This window comes from Pantherophis guttatus, chromosome 1 (assembly GCF_059756535.1).
Source record: "Pantherophis guttatus breed Tessera chromosome 1, ASM5975653v1, whole genome shotgun sequence".
Taxonomy (NCBI): domain Eukaryota; kingdom Metazoa; phylum Chordata; class Lepidosauria; order Squamata; family Colubridae; genus Pantherophis; species Pantherophis guttatus.
Window position 1 is genome coordinate 40,891,308 of NC_142063.1, and position 15,172 is coordinate 40,906,479.

Here is a 15,172-nt window from a genome sequence, read left to right on the forward strand (position 1 = left end):
TCCATCTTGCAAGCATTCCGTTTTAAGCTGTTCTGTCCCATCCAGATCTTCACAGCCTCCAGATGCTGGGATAAGATCTCATCTATCTCACCAGTGCATCCTAAAATAGTAATGCAAAGTTGGATATCAAGGAGATAGTGATGGTATTGCATCCCAAGTTGTCAGATGATCTCACCTAGCAGTTTTATGCAGATATTAAAGAGTTAGAGGAAGAAAACCAGCCCCCTGTGGCACCCAACAAGGTAGCAGCCACTGAATCAACCTCCTTTTTCTTTACCATTTCTGATTGGATCCAGCCATTAAAGAAAGTCTGGAACTACTTTAAAAGAGTGCCCCCCAAATTCCAGTCCCCAAAGGATACCCGGGTTCATGGTACTGATATATTTAACAGGACCTGGACAGACGTACTACCTCCCATCCAGATCTTAACAAATATAATTCACTAATGCACCCAAAAATCCTAAATCCTGATTTATAAGGGTGACATTTCATCTAGGGCACTCTACAGTTAATCCTGGAAAGAATGAAGAACTGGCTTTGGGGAGGAAGAATGAACCATTAAGAGAGGGAAATGGTGATTCAATCTTGAGAAAGAGGAAAGTGAGAGAAAGAAACTGAAAATAATCAGTTGATCAATAATCAACATCTTGTTTTTGTTAAGTATAAGAACGTGGTAAAGAAAAACTCCAACAGATCTCCAAGGTTCTATTATTTTGCTCACAAAAATAAAGTACATTTGTGAAATCCCTGCTGCTTTTATTTCCTGACCTTGCCAAACTTAAAGCACTGGCATTGTCTCCACAACCTTTGCTAAAAAAAGAAGCTTGAATCTAGAGAGGGACTCCTAAGAAGAAAATGTACCACAACCTCGCTCGAAGCTGCTAGAAACACCCTCTCCCCAAAAGAGGTACTGATAATCTTTCAGATCCAGAGAATATACCCTCCTCTGGGCACACAAAGAAGCCAGGAGGGACAAAGGTTTAGGTTACAAGTAGCAAAGGATATTGTCAAAAACATCCCACTTACTTTCTCAGTAGATAAGATAATGGTCAAAATGAATCCCAGATATCCTGGCAAGAGGTCCCAGATGCCACAATAGACTCTGTCCAAGTGAAATCCAGACTTGAGCAACTCTGAGTGACTTCATCAGCAAAATGATGTGTTAACTGGTTACAAATGCAATTAGATCCTTCCCAGAACGGAATTAGTTACCTTAATGAGACTGGATGACAACACACTGGTGCAGTAAGAAGGAGAAGAAATCCTTTGCTTCTCCTATCAACACTGAGAAAGCCAGAACTTGAGTATAAACCCATGATCAATCAGATATATGTTCTGCCTTCCTTCAACTACGATCTAGCTATTTTCTGCTTTATCTCCTAGAGACCCTCTGAAAACCAAGGGGATGTCCTGTATTATAGAGAGTAAGGAACATGAACTTGATAAAAATATGCAAGATGCATCCAAGACAATGGGAAGTGAAGCATATTTTCTTATCTGATTGTGGATAATGAACCGAAGAAAGATGAAGTTGCATGTCAACCTGTCAGAGTGTCTGCCAAAACCAAGAAGTGAATTGTGGACCCCAGTCTGACATCAGGCGTTCTGGTAACCCATGTAGAATAAAAAGAAACTTGAAACATATTTGGAATATGTTATTTTAAAAGATACTTGCCACATTTTTGTCAGTGGGTAAGCCTGTACAAGGAATGAAATGAACCATCTTGGTGAGAATGCTTCCTTTGACAGAGATAGCTCTGTGATGAGGTTGCCAAGGTTTGCCAAGGTCTTTCTGGTGTTGGCAATGGTGGGAGTTCTCCAACTAGCTGCCTCTGAATGCCTTGGAGAGACAGCAAACAAGGCATAAAGGAACATATTGCTCTACCTTCATTCTGAGATGTGGCCACCAAAAATCTCTGGCCCCTGAGGGCAGAATCTTGAAATGACCAATGGGATGTCATGGCACAGTTTCAGGACTGTACCCACACAGAAGTCCAACAGGAATGTAATACTAGGCTTACAAGTGTAATAGATTCTGATCCAATGTTCAATATTCATTATTGAGGAGGATTATTATGAGTGGTCTCAATTCCACTCTGATGGGCCTGGGCATAGTAGTCTAGGTGCTGCTGTTTTTGTAATTTGTGAAGCAGATTTGCTATTGGAACATTGATAGCAGCAGATTTTTCTGGAGGTATGACAGTGGCAGGTTGAGAATCAGTATCAGAGCATTCACATTATGGTTTCCTGGAAAGGTCATGGGCCCCTTTATCATGGCTGTTGAGGATGGAAGTAATTTTAAAATTAAAGCAGGAGAAAAACAATGACCACTGAATTTGTTTTATGGTTCAGCTTCCTGATTGTCTGAAGATGCTCAACACTGTGATGGTCAGAGTAGCCTTCTACTGAGTATGGGTCTCTTCTAGCAGATGTTGCAGGTTTCAATGCAGTTACACCTGGCATACTTGGCCCAACATAACTATCACCATTTTAGCTAGCATGTTGTACTAAGGTTGCCAGATTCTATACTTCCCATATCAATACCTGTTTTGCGATCTGTTTTGCTATCAAAAAATATCCTTATCTCTCTACCCATCCACCTCTAACATATCACTGGTCACAAAGAAGTTGTTTCAACGTGCATATCTTGCCAAGTGACCTGAGTTGCATAACATTAGAATCAACCTGGCTGTAAATAATAAATCAGAAATATTGAAACATATTGTAACTATTTTGATGAAGAGGTCCTTAAATCAAAAATGCTATAGAATATTAAAACTTAGGACAAGAGAGATTTAAATGTAAATAGGATGTAAAATTATTATTAATAGAGAAAAACTCAGAAGTCATATGAAAAAGGGTTTTGAAACTTCCAAGTTGAATATTGGTAGAAAATCCAGTGGGGCCAGAAGTGTGGATTTTAGTAAGGCTGACAAATGCTAGAATATTCAAAATATGTGCTAAGAGCAGACATGTTCTTTCTTGTGATTATCTCTCTATGGATATTAAAGCATCAAAATATTAGTTCTTAAAATAACTTACATCATATTCAATTGCCTTAGACTATTCTCTAGAGAACCTGATCACTGCCCTTTACCGTATTATAATGAGAGACAATTATTATTGGGTAATTAGTCAGTTTCCTTTTATATGCAACCTCTTACTTTTACCATATGAAATAATAGTTAATTATCATATTCTCCTTCTGTGTAGTACTTCCTGTAAATTGAGCATTATATGTTCTGTAACTGTGCATCATTATCATGATTGCTTGGAAGTAAGTCCCACTGTGTTTAATCAAATTTTCCTCAGATAAACAGAGTGGTGTTTTGATATCAAACTTCGTGATGATAGATCCAGACTCTAACATTAGAAATCCACAAATAAATGTTAAAGGTTCTTGCAGGTGAACAGAAAAACAGGAAAAAAAACCCCTCTGGCAGACAGTTTCAAAAATTCACAAATTGCTGCTTATTTCAGCAAATGATGCCTTACTAATAAATCAGTTTCTACAGGTGAAAATTACTTTTTAATAGCTATCACAACTGCCAGAATATGCACAGTAGTAAGTGACAAGGAAATTAAAAACAAAACAAACTTATCAAACATGCTCCTACTTTTTTCTTCTTTATTCAGTTTTTGCTTTAGAGAGAATGTATTATCCACATACATTTATTATTTCCAGAATAGTTATCAAAAGCAAGTACAAATAATTTTCGTTTCAATTTTATTTTTACCTTAGAAGACCTTATATCCCAGGCTTTAACTTCTGGACTGAATCCTCCACAAAGAAAAACATTTGGATCAAGAGGATGAAATGTCAGGGTGCTGATTCGAAATTCATTCTTGCTGCTAAAAAGCTGTGTTCCTAAAATAACAACAGAAGGAACATCAAGATTGACTTTTTTTGGAAGAGTTTACACTAGTGTACATAGTATTCCCATATTGTAAGCCAAATGTAAAATTATAATGATAAAATAAATATGAGAGCATTTATTAAAGGCTTTGGTACAAGACTTTTGACTAATATAGAAGGATTTTACATGAATGAATTTCAGAGGAGGTACTCTATTTGAATGTTGTCACCCCTATTCTTATTTCTGTAAACACTATACTCCTTTATTTGTAAACACTATACACTTTACAAATGTATAGTGATATTTGTTACAAATATTTCAGGACTGTTTTGGTCTTCTGAGGATCTTATAATCTAAAATTTGACAGAAGGAAAATAAGAAAAACCATTATTTCTACTCTTCAGTTCCTCCAAAACTTTTCAAAGCTGATCTGCAATCATTTTGTCTGATCTTAAAGGATATGCAGGGTACATCATGAACTAAACAGTGCTCCCGTTCAACTGACTGGTAAAAATATACAACAGAAGTTCCTCATCCACTGCCAGGCCTCTAAACTAACACAAATCCCGAAGTAACAAAAAATCATCTCACTTCATGTAAGAGGCATGTAAAATTGTTAATGCCCCCATGCTCATTTTGAGTTCATGTCATGTACACATCTATGATCATTTGTCAAAAATACTTAAAAATTGGAGTGGTTATTATGAGGAAAACATTTTCAGATGCACAGCTTCCTTTTTTTCTTAAATTTAAAATCCTCTAGCAAGCTGCAAAAGTGAAAGGATAACTTGTTAGCATTTTTTGTAGCCGGCAATACCAATAGATATGGTAGAATGCTGCCATGGCAACAAACAGGGGGCAGGGAGAGAGAGATACTAAACTATATCTATAGATTCCAGAATCAGGAAGCTGAAGTTCAGGGTCAGGAGACACAGTGAAAGAAGATTTCTACCCATGGAAAAGTCAACTACTCTCTAGAGTTCTGCAGAACTGCAATGTTGCATAAGAAAATAGCAGTTTTGTTCTGGTTTGCAACAAATCAGCATGGAACCAGTAAAAAGAAGTTTTAGATAATAATTCTATTGTTGTAGGAACACTGAGATTTGAAACGCATTCCGATGTCAATGCAAACGGTCTAAAGGAAGTGTTCTTACATACTAAGTTGCATCAAAGCATAAGAACTAAGAACTTAAGACAAAAACTTCCTAAAGAAGGTGGATTTGAGGACTGCTTTGAAGAGCACAACAGCATTTATTGATTAATATTTATTTATTAGCTAAATGTTTGTAGCCGTCCATCTCACCAAAAGCAACTCTGGGCGGCAAATAAAAATCAATAAAAAAGAAAAAGAAAAAGTATACAATTTAAAAACCTTACTAATAAATATCATAAAAATTGAAATACAAGCCATAGGAGAGACAGGATACAAATGGCCATCTCAATAATAGAACCATGTGAGCAGGTCTCCAGTTGCCTGCCAGCTCCAGGCCTGACAACATATTCAAGACCTGAGGAAAGGAGCTAGTCTAATTTCAGAAAGAAAAATATTCCATAAGGCAGGCACTGCAACAAAAATGGCATGTCTCTTGGGTCCCATCAAATGAAGGACCCTGGCCAATATTTATTCTGCTTATTCAACATGCTTATTCTGCCGCATCTAATGAGGCAGGCTGATGTAACCAGGGAGGGGGGTTCCTCAGACAATCAGGTCCCATGCCATGAAGGACTTTAAATACTAAAAATTGGACCCAGAAACAAACTGGTAATTAATGCAGATCATGGAGCAGAGGTGTAACATATGCTGCCCTAGGAAAGTACACGACTGTTTGGGCCACTGCATTCTCTAGCAGTTGAAGCTTTTGAGAACTCTTCAAGGGCAGCCCATGTAGAGTGCATTGCAATGCTCCAATCTGGAGGTGACCAAGGCACAAGTTACTGTAAATAGAGCCTGCCAAATCAGGAACAGGTACAACTAGCACACCAGACAAATCTGTGCAAAGGTCCTCCTAGCCATGACTGCTACCTGCTCCTTGACCAGGAGTCATGCATCTAGGAGGACCCCCAAATTGCAAGTATGGTAGTAAATATACTGCATATACTTCCAAGTTGATAGGATCTAATGAACAGTATACTGGCCTGCAAGACAATCTCTAGATTAGAGATCCTGGCTTGCATATAATGCAAATAATGTAAAGCTTGACTTGATAGCAGTTTTGGTACAGCTTCATATATTTTTGAAAATAAGTGAAAAGGGCTAGCCAAAAATGTCCAGCAGAGTGAATGGAATTAAAAAGAAGTGAAGAAATGATTTGAGATGAAACTGAAATGAGAAAATGTGTGTTGATTTAGAGAAGGCTTATGATAAAGTGAATAGGATTGAATTATGACATTTTTTCTATAAAGATTGATTGCGAAGTACAATAAATGTATTAATCTATAAATGTGTGCTTGTAATGATGGGACAAGGGATGGGAACTTTGGTGTATTTTTAATGCAGTAGATGCCTCTTTTGTTGGCTAAAAACAAATGATTTACAGCAAATTTTAGCTAGTGTTAAGATGCAATAAGAAGGATCTAAAAATTAATACCCAAAAGAGCATGGTTTTTACATGAACTTTGACTGAACAGTTGTAAGTTATGCATAAATGGCAAAAAAAATTCTGTAAATTGAAAGGTTGTTTACTAAAGATGAGGAAATGAATGAATTTTTTTAGGACATGTAAGTGCTGATTTTAAAAAAAAAGTAATCTATGATATATTGTGGGGAATAAATATCAAGGAAGCAAACTCCTATCTCAAAAAATGCGACTCTAGGCAGCGTACAAAGTATGCTTTACATATAGGTGTTCGGTTGCTGAAACCATGTTAACTCACATATTGAAATGTTATGTAAATTACGGTACTGATACAGAAGAAAGGTTTATGAATGGAGGTCTTTTTATTTACTATACTGTTTGGGGAACAGCATAAAAAAAATACAAATTAAACATAAGGAAAGAAATTTAGAAAAAAAAAATAGGAGCAAAAGATATAAAATAAGAACATGATAATATAGAGAAGTGCTATAAGAGAAGAATTTGAAGGCAGAAGTCCAGAGTCCCACTCAACTGAATGAGCAAGAGAGCTGTCCAAAAGACAGTAAGGTTGATTTATCACATTTGCAAATAATGTACGTTACCATTAAAGGAGACAGTTTTTTTTTACTTAGAATTATATCATTGGACAACCTATTTAAAAAAAACCCCATAGTCAGGAATAATATTATAGATGTTATAAAAATGCAAAGATTGAAAGTTTGAAAGACAATCTGGAAGTTAAAAGAAATGACACAGAGACATGACATCATACAGCAGATCTGGCTACAAAAGAACATTAAGACTCTCAGACATAGCAAAGTTAAACCTGAGCCACTAAGAAAACTTAAGTACAAATAATTCAGAATTTCAAAGAAATAAATTTAGGAAGTAGCGCAGATAAAAAAAAGTGATGAAATGTGTTCAGTGTTGTCACAGATTCTGTCGTATGGATGGCTATGGAAAGCTTAATTATCTGCTCTGTAATCAAAATTAGTCGAGAAATTACTTAAAGGTGTCAGCTTGCAAATATATATTATTGTACTGCATTGTCTCTGCAGACACTGCAGATAAAATGGACTTCTTTGAAATAACATTATAGCACTAGCATATTGTGACCCTACCTAGTTCCCTTCACATGTGTTGGACTAAAGACCTCAACATCCAGCAAACATAATTGTTGGAAGGCGCCAGGCTGGCAATAGTTATCTTAGAATAATTAGTTGGCTGGTGTGTGGGGGAGGGGCGGAAGGACAGAGGTGGAGAAATGAGGCACCAAAGATAATTTTAAAATTTGTGTAAGCAGGATATTAAGGAGATTCTATAACACAGAGAAGATAGGTGGGGTGAGGGGGGGGAGCTATTGAAACATGGATCTGCCCTGAAGGATCTTGTGAATGTCCATTCCTTTTTCAACCTGAAGCCTGCACAAATAGAACATGAGTGTACTGTGGAAAATAGATTTAGTCAGTCTTCCACTGTGTTACTGCAGTTCAAGGGAATATTGTACATTTGAGAGAATTAACTAAGGTAAATTATGCAAATAAACATCATGTACACTACTGAGCAACATTTCAGCAATGTCTCCCATAAGAGTCAAGCGCTATCTCATTAAATGAAACCACTGGACTTCTCTTCTCTGATTGTTAGGTCTTTAAGAAAACAATAAAATATGCAATATATTTGTCAGCAAACCTCCATAGATTAAAATCTATTTTGTGCTGATTTAAGAGATGGTGTGGGAGGGACACTGAATTTTTCTCTTAAATCAAATGAGGATTTGCATATACTCTCAAGTAAGGCATTGGCTGTTCCCATGGATACATTCTTTTCTAAATTTAATTGTATGTGGTAATCTTTACAGAATCCTGTGGCTTAATACTAATCGGCTTTGTAAACAACCCTTCTAGAGCTGTAAATTAATGCCCCGGGAAATTCAGCTATGTGGATTTGAATGTTATCAAATCCATTATATTTATCAAACTAATGATGTTAATATGCAGTTTAAAGTGAGAAAGCAAATACATTTACAGTATTTTCATTGTTTTCCTATTTTGTTGAATAATATGTATTATGAATGCCTTGTTTATAGCAAAATGTTGTTTTTCTATAGTCTGCTTACAGGGTTAAGATGGAAATCATTTCCCAATATACAATAATTTGATGTAATCCTTCCTCCTGTTCGCTCATAACATGATAAAACTATTCCCTGGTGATTCAAGGTGCACTGACAAGATCACACATTTTTATTCACAATAATTATATCTGCTATAAACAATGAATCCTTGTTCATTATCAAAACAGATTTTAAACTCCAGTTATGAGTACGTTTTGGAAAAAAAAGACAGAAAATCTTTACCTGTCCTTTCTATAACATTATTTATTTTGAAAACAGAATTGCAGTGTTTCTGATCCTCCTCACCAATATGTGCAAAGATATCAAGAACCTTTACAGTTTTATTGTGCTCCAAGAATTTAATATAATTGTCCTCACTTGGGAAAGCCATGTTCTGGAGCAAAAAGCAGTTGTTTTTCACTGGATTGAGTGAATGCTATAATGCTCAACCAGGGATGTATTATAAGCCATTTCCTCCTAGGTGTGGTACGTTCTTGCCAAGATCCCTGTTGTTTTATCAATAGAAACCAGCTACTTAGCAATATTCAACGTAAGTCTATTTTAAATATGTTTTCATTAATTTCATTCATTTAAGCAGAGTCTTGGTTTGCAGGAAAATCAATAGCTGTCCTCTAATTAATCTTACACAACTTTAGCTCAACTGTGGGCAAATCTGACCATGACTGCTAAATATTAACAATTTTTCCTACCTTGTTGAAAAGTAATGTAATTCCTAAAATTTGCATATTACCATTTTAAAAAATATTCCTAACCTCCCTCCACATTTCTTGTCCACTCTCATATTGTTGCTCCATCTTTGCCACCCTTAGTTTACTCTACCCCAATGCTAAAGGTTATTTTTGCTATCAAAAATACTCATTATATCTACTTTTAAGATCTCAAGCAGATTTGCAACTTAATTGGAGAGTCTATCACCAAATTAAATCTTCCTGTACATCCAAGAGAAATTGTAATCAGAGACAAAAAAATACTTACAATTAATTAAATTTGTGGCAAATAATATTATCCAGAATTCGAGATAGGCTTGTCTCTAAATACCAATGGCTATGGAACCTTAGTGGGAGATGTCACTGACCTAATTTCTTGTTGGTGGGCCTCCAAACAGCATTTGCTATTATTGGAGTAGAATAGTAGACTAATAAGCTATTGGGTCCAGCTCAACTGAATTGGAGTACAGGAAATTATACCCAAATCTTCTCCAAATGCATGCATTCAAAATAAGGTATGGAATTTGGTGTGATCTGAAGTACAAATTGCTGTGAAATCATGCCCTTTGTGTCAAGAGAGATAAGTTGGAAATATATACAGTATGATCCAGAAGGTTTCAACATTGTAATGTAAATAAAAGAATATTTCTGCAAGAAGTACAATACATGGAAAAGGATGAGAGAACAGATAAAGGCAAAGCCTAAATTATAAAAAGAGAATCAAAGTTTGGCTTTATATCCATCTGAAAAGCTTTAGTTTCCTCTTTCCAGTTACCTATATTCTCCTAATCACCCAAAAACTAATTACCAAAAAAAATATATCTGTCAGAGACTTTAACCTGAAAATATGGAATATTTGCCAGTCAATATCACTAAGTTTTCAATGACTGGGAATGCTCAGGGAGAACACTAATTAATGGAAGACTGAGGATCAGGAAACATCCACAGTAATTAAATGCTACATCTATATACTATATATAAAAGTGAAAACCACCCACACATTAATCACGAAATCTCCAGAACTGTAAAGCCTACAAACTTGAAATTTGCCATGTATGTTCCTCTTGGCTTCTAGGTGCTCACTAAGAAAGGATTTTTCAAAATAACCATCAGAGCATTAGTATTTCCTATATTATTATAACACGCTCTGATGCTAATTAGACGTTCTACTCCCCCTCCCAACTTGAAAATAACTCTGGAGAGAATGGGATAGCATAGGACAGGCTTCTCTGGGGCAACCCACAAGGAGAGAAGGGCCTATAAACCTTGAGGGAGAGAACAGGATAGGATAGGAGATGTTTCTGTGGGGCAAGACTGAGGGAGAGAAGGGAGAGGAGAGGCTTCTGTGGGGTCAGCCTGAGGGAGAGAAGGGGAGAGACTTCTATGGGGCAAGCCTGAGGGAGAGAAGGGGAGAGGAGAGGACAGGAGAGGCTTCTGTGGGGCCAGCCTGAGAGAGACAAGAGGAAAGGAGAGGGTCTATGGGGCCAGCCTAAGGGAGAGAAGGGGATAGGATAAGAGTGGCTTCTGTGGAGCCAGCCTAAGGGAGAGGAGAGGCTTTTGTGGGCCCAGCCTGAAGGAGAGAAGGGGAGAGGAGAGGATCTATGGGGCCAGCCTGAGGGAGAGGAGGGAATAGGAGAGGACAGGAGAGGCCATCCTGAGGAAGAGAAAGGGAGAGAAGAGGATCTATGGGGCAAGCCTGAGGGAGAGAATGGGAGAGGAGAGGCCGATCATAACTACTCATTAATTTTCAAACTCTAAATGTCAATTTATCAAGCCCCATCACATAGTTTTGTAGCGAAGCCGGGATATCCAGCTAGTGTTTAAATATAGCCCAGGAACAGATTAGGATAAGCTACTGATCTTCCTGTGACATCTAGTGAAGGAGAAAATGGTATCTCCTAAGAACTTTTGATTTTAGGCAATTCTGTGATATGGCAAAACCTGAATGTTTGAAACTTATTTTGTTAAGGACAGAAAATGTTTTGCAGGGATTATAATAAAAGTTCAGATGCTATTGTGGCCTGAAGCAATCTCAAAACAGAACCATAGATAATGCTTTCAAAGGAAGAGTTTCTATTCCTATTGTCTACTGCCTCTAAAGTCATTGTGTAACAGCACCCAAAGGAAGAATGCAAAGAAAAGACCCAATTCTTTTCATTCTAATTTTTCTTTCCATGTTCAAAAAGGATACAGGAAGATAAAATGGCAAGAGTACTGCCAGAAAGCTTTATTGCCTGCCATAGAAAAACATCCTTCAATATCCACCACAGTAAATTTTGCTATTATGGGCCATTTTATCCAGGATCTCTCATGTTGTCTAAAACAACACAGAAAATATACCTCTTTCCCCTGAAATTTACTCCAGAATCAGACTGCCTTTACAATTTCTTAAAATGAACATTGTTTTAATTTAAATAAACCTCTACTTTACAGTATTGGTTTATGACATACAGCTAATCCTTTACTTACAATCATTCATTTAGTGACAGTTCAAAGTTACAACAGCTCTGAAAAAAAGTGGCTTATGACCACTTTTGACACTTACAACTGTTGTAGCATCCCCACGGTCACATGATTAAAATTTGGGCACTTGACAACTGGCTTGCATTTATAACAGTTGCAGTGTCCTGGGGTCATGTAATTATCATTTGTAACCTTCCCAACTGGCTTCTGAAAAGCAAAGTCAATGGGGAAACCAGATTTGCTTAACAACCACATGATTCACTTCACAACTGCAGTAATTTGCTTAACAATGAGGGTCATAAAGGGTCATAAAATGGGGTGCAACTCACCTGACAACTGTAAGTCAGAAAACAACCTATATTGCTGACTTATCTATTTTTTTTCAATGAAGATTGCTTTTAATTGTTCCCTTTTGTGTCACATCCTCAACTCCCAAATAAAGAATGATAAAAACTTAAGAGAATGACCTATAAGTTTCAAATGTTTGAATAAGGTAACAGTATAATTTGCAAGCAAACATTTGCCTATTCTATTATAGACAATATGACATTAAAAAGATATTTTTCAAAAAATGATAGCTAATGTCCTGGGATACTTTAGCTATTCCCTTCTGTCTTGTCAATAGTGGCATCCTTTTGTCCCTAATGTTTACTCCAATTTCCTTTGAGTTCTCTTTTAACTTAAAACATTCTATCTTCAATTTAGTTCCTTTTCTACTTTCCTCAGAATAAAAGGTGACATTGTAGAATTGTCAAAATGATGTTACGGAAAAAGTATAAAAAAGGATGGGATCATCTTAAGCTATAAAGATATAAAGATATAAAAACAGACACAGAGACATATTTATTTATAGTCAGTCACTAGGAACACAGAGATGGTATTTCATATCCTGTTCAGGGAAGGCAAGCAATAGTATGTTTTTTCACATCAGCCTCCTTGAGATACATGCAATACGATGCCTGCAGTGCGATCAGGTTAATTATAAATATTGCCAATCTATTATTCAGTCCTTCTTGGTCAAGCAGATTAACACTCTAAAATCTTATGTTGACATCTGTGGCCCTACCATGCCCTGAGTACATAGAATGTAATGACAAAAATGTTGAAATCTCCAATCTATTTCTGGTCTTCAATATGTTTGGCATTTGGAAACCATGTGATTAGTTATTAGTTTCATAAACATGGCTGTCATGTTGGGTGTTCCTAGTCATATATCGTCCATTTACCAGAAGATGAAACTGATGAAGTTACTCCTATGAACAGAACTTATTTTTGCCTTTTTTTTAATGGATAGCTGATTATTACTATCCAGGTGAAGTAGTGGATAGTAGCCCCGCACCATTTTAATTTGTAAAAATTCCCTAATTCTTGCTGGAGAATTCTTGGAGTGGGAATCCACACATTTTAAACATCCCATGATTAAGAAATACTAAGCCGTTTGTAGGGCAGAGTTATCCATAGCAATATAAAATAAAATAAATAGCTAACCAGTACATTATTATACTGTTGACTAGTGATTTGCTTTGTGGATTGTTAGCTGCCTCACTTGTATGTTGTTCACTATCCTGGCAATTACATATGTTTTCAGTACAAAGTCAATAGATCTGCATTATTAAAACATCTAGCTTCTCAACTTTAAATTCTAACTGCCAATTTATAGATGTTTTTTCTTTTCGATGAGGTTATATTGAGCAACAATTACATCTCTCCTCAGTTTACATACTGAAAACCTAAGCGTATGGTTTGCTTGCTTGTAACTCCTAAATTATTTTGATCCTAGCTAGATGTTACACTTGAATTCAAGAAATGAGGCTTACCTGGGGATGAGGTTCCATTCCATTCAAATCAGAGGTAAGGAAGCAGGAAGGCTAACTCATTCTTGAGTTTTCCAAACTGGCTTTTCTTCTATAAACCATCTATTTCCTCCCTGACAGTCATTCTTCTCAAAGAAAAGATATTACTTAGTTATACTTTTCAAAATGCTCTTTCAGTGGTAGCCATAAATTTAAATGTATATATTAGCTCCATTTTCTTGTTCTACTTTTTTGGTACTTCAGGAGTTTACTTAGTATCCACTCAGAAGCCAAAGAATTACAATTGGGGAGGGGAGAGGGTGTTCTAATTTTTGGATAACGTAAGATAATTTTACTCATTTCAATATTTACATCTTCCAATCTCAGGTGACACCTGAATGATGATGGAGGAAAAAATGTGAAATCAAGCAGACTAGTTTTAAATAACCTAATTTCCCCATGAAAACTAGACCAATGTATTTATGGATACAAGAATTTAAATTACATTTAATTCATGAACATTAAAGTAACTGTAGTGTTGGGCAACTTTCCATCCATCAAATAAAGTGCTTTAAATCATACCAGAGTGGCATTTCAGTTTGCTAATGGACCACACTGCACTCATGGCATACAAATAACATGATTATCTTCACCCCACCCAGCAATCTGCAGGTGCAGCTGTATTGTTTTATTTGTGACAAAGTGATGGCAGTTTAATTAAAATGTTCACTGTTATGTAAATGCTACAACATATAAATTTCAGATTTAAACACAAAATCGGGATCTTAGATGTGGCTATGTTTTAATATGCAATATCAGCTACAACACACTCCAAAAATGACACAATAAGATTAATATTATACTCCAGGGCAAAAGAAACTAAGCTTTATGCAAAATAATAATCAAGCACTGGCCAGTAATCTCAGAAAAAGAGCTGCTTCACATAATGAATGTGTTTAGCATTGAATTGGGTTTGTTTGCCATTATTGTTTTCTATCATCATGATGCAACATACAGAACAAAAAGTTAGTATTGTCTTGAGTAGATATTCCCTTTTGGTGCCCTCCAGAGGTATAAGATTGCTATTGTCCTTATTAACAGACCTGCCCAGGCAGTTTAAAAAGATCCTGTAAAATATACAGAGTGTATATGAGTCACTTCTATCTAATCTTTACGCAAGTTCAATTGTTTGCAGGACTTTGGCATCTGCTTCAAATGTTCTTCTTGGCTGCCTCTATACAGCATGTATGTATGTGTCTATATGGAGGGATTTACTTAGCAAATGTGATAAGGATGATGGGATATATAATGAAACTTAGCTGGATGGCTTAGCTAGCTAGAATAAACTGCTCTACAATACTAGGATCATGAGACCTCAATTTGTGTCTCGATTCCATCAGGACATTTAGGGAGTGATGAGAAGCAGTTTCTCTTTCTTTCAGAGACAACCATCTATATAAATATGATTTCTGTAATAGAGTTGTCAAAGACTGGAATGCTCTACCTGATCCAGCTGTCTCAGCTACACATTTTCATAGTTTCAGTCACAAATTGACTTCCGTGGACCTTACTTCATACTTAAATGGTCAGTAGAGGGGGCGTGCATAAGTGCACTAATGTGCCTATCATCCCTGTCATTGTA

General features: G+C 36.3%; 1 protein-coding gene across 2 annotated transcripts in view; it reads right to left on the reverse strand.

Annotated features, from left to right (window-relative positions):
• Positions 1 to 15,172, reverse strand: part of WDR25 (WD repeat domain 25) — a 68,886-nt gene that overhangs the window by 15,474 nt on the left and 38,240 nt on the right. For both annotated transcript variants that reach the window (XM_034418470.3, XM_034418471.3), the window contains exon 4: positions 3,738 to 3,868. In XM_034418470.3, coding sequence (XP_034274361.2) covers positions 3,738 to 3,868 — 131 coding nt within the window. The remainder of the gene's footprint in view (positions 1 to 3,737; positions 3,869 to 15,172) is intronic.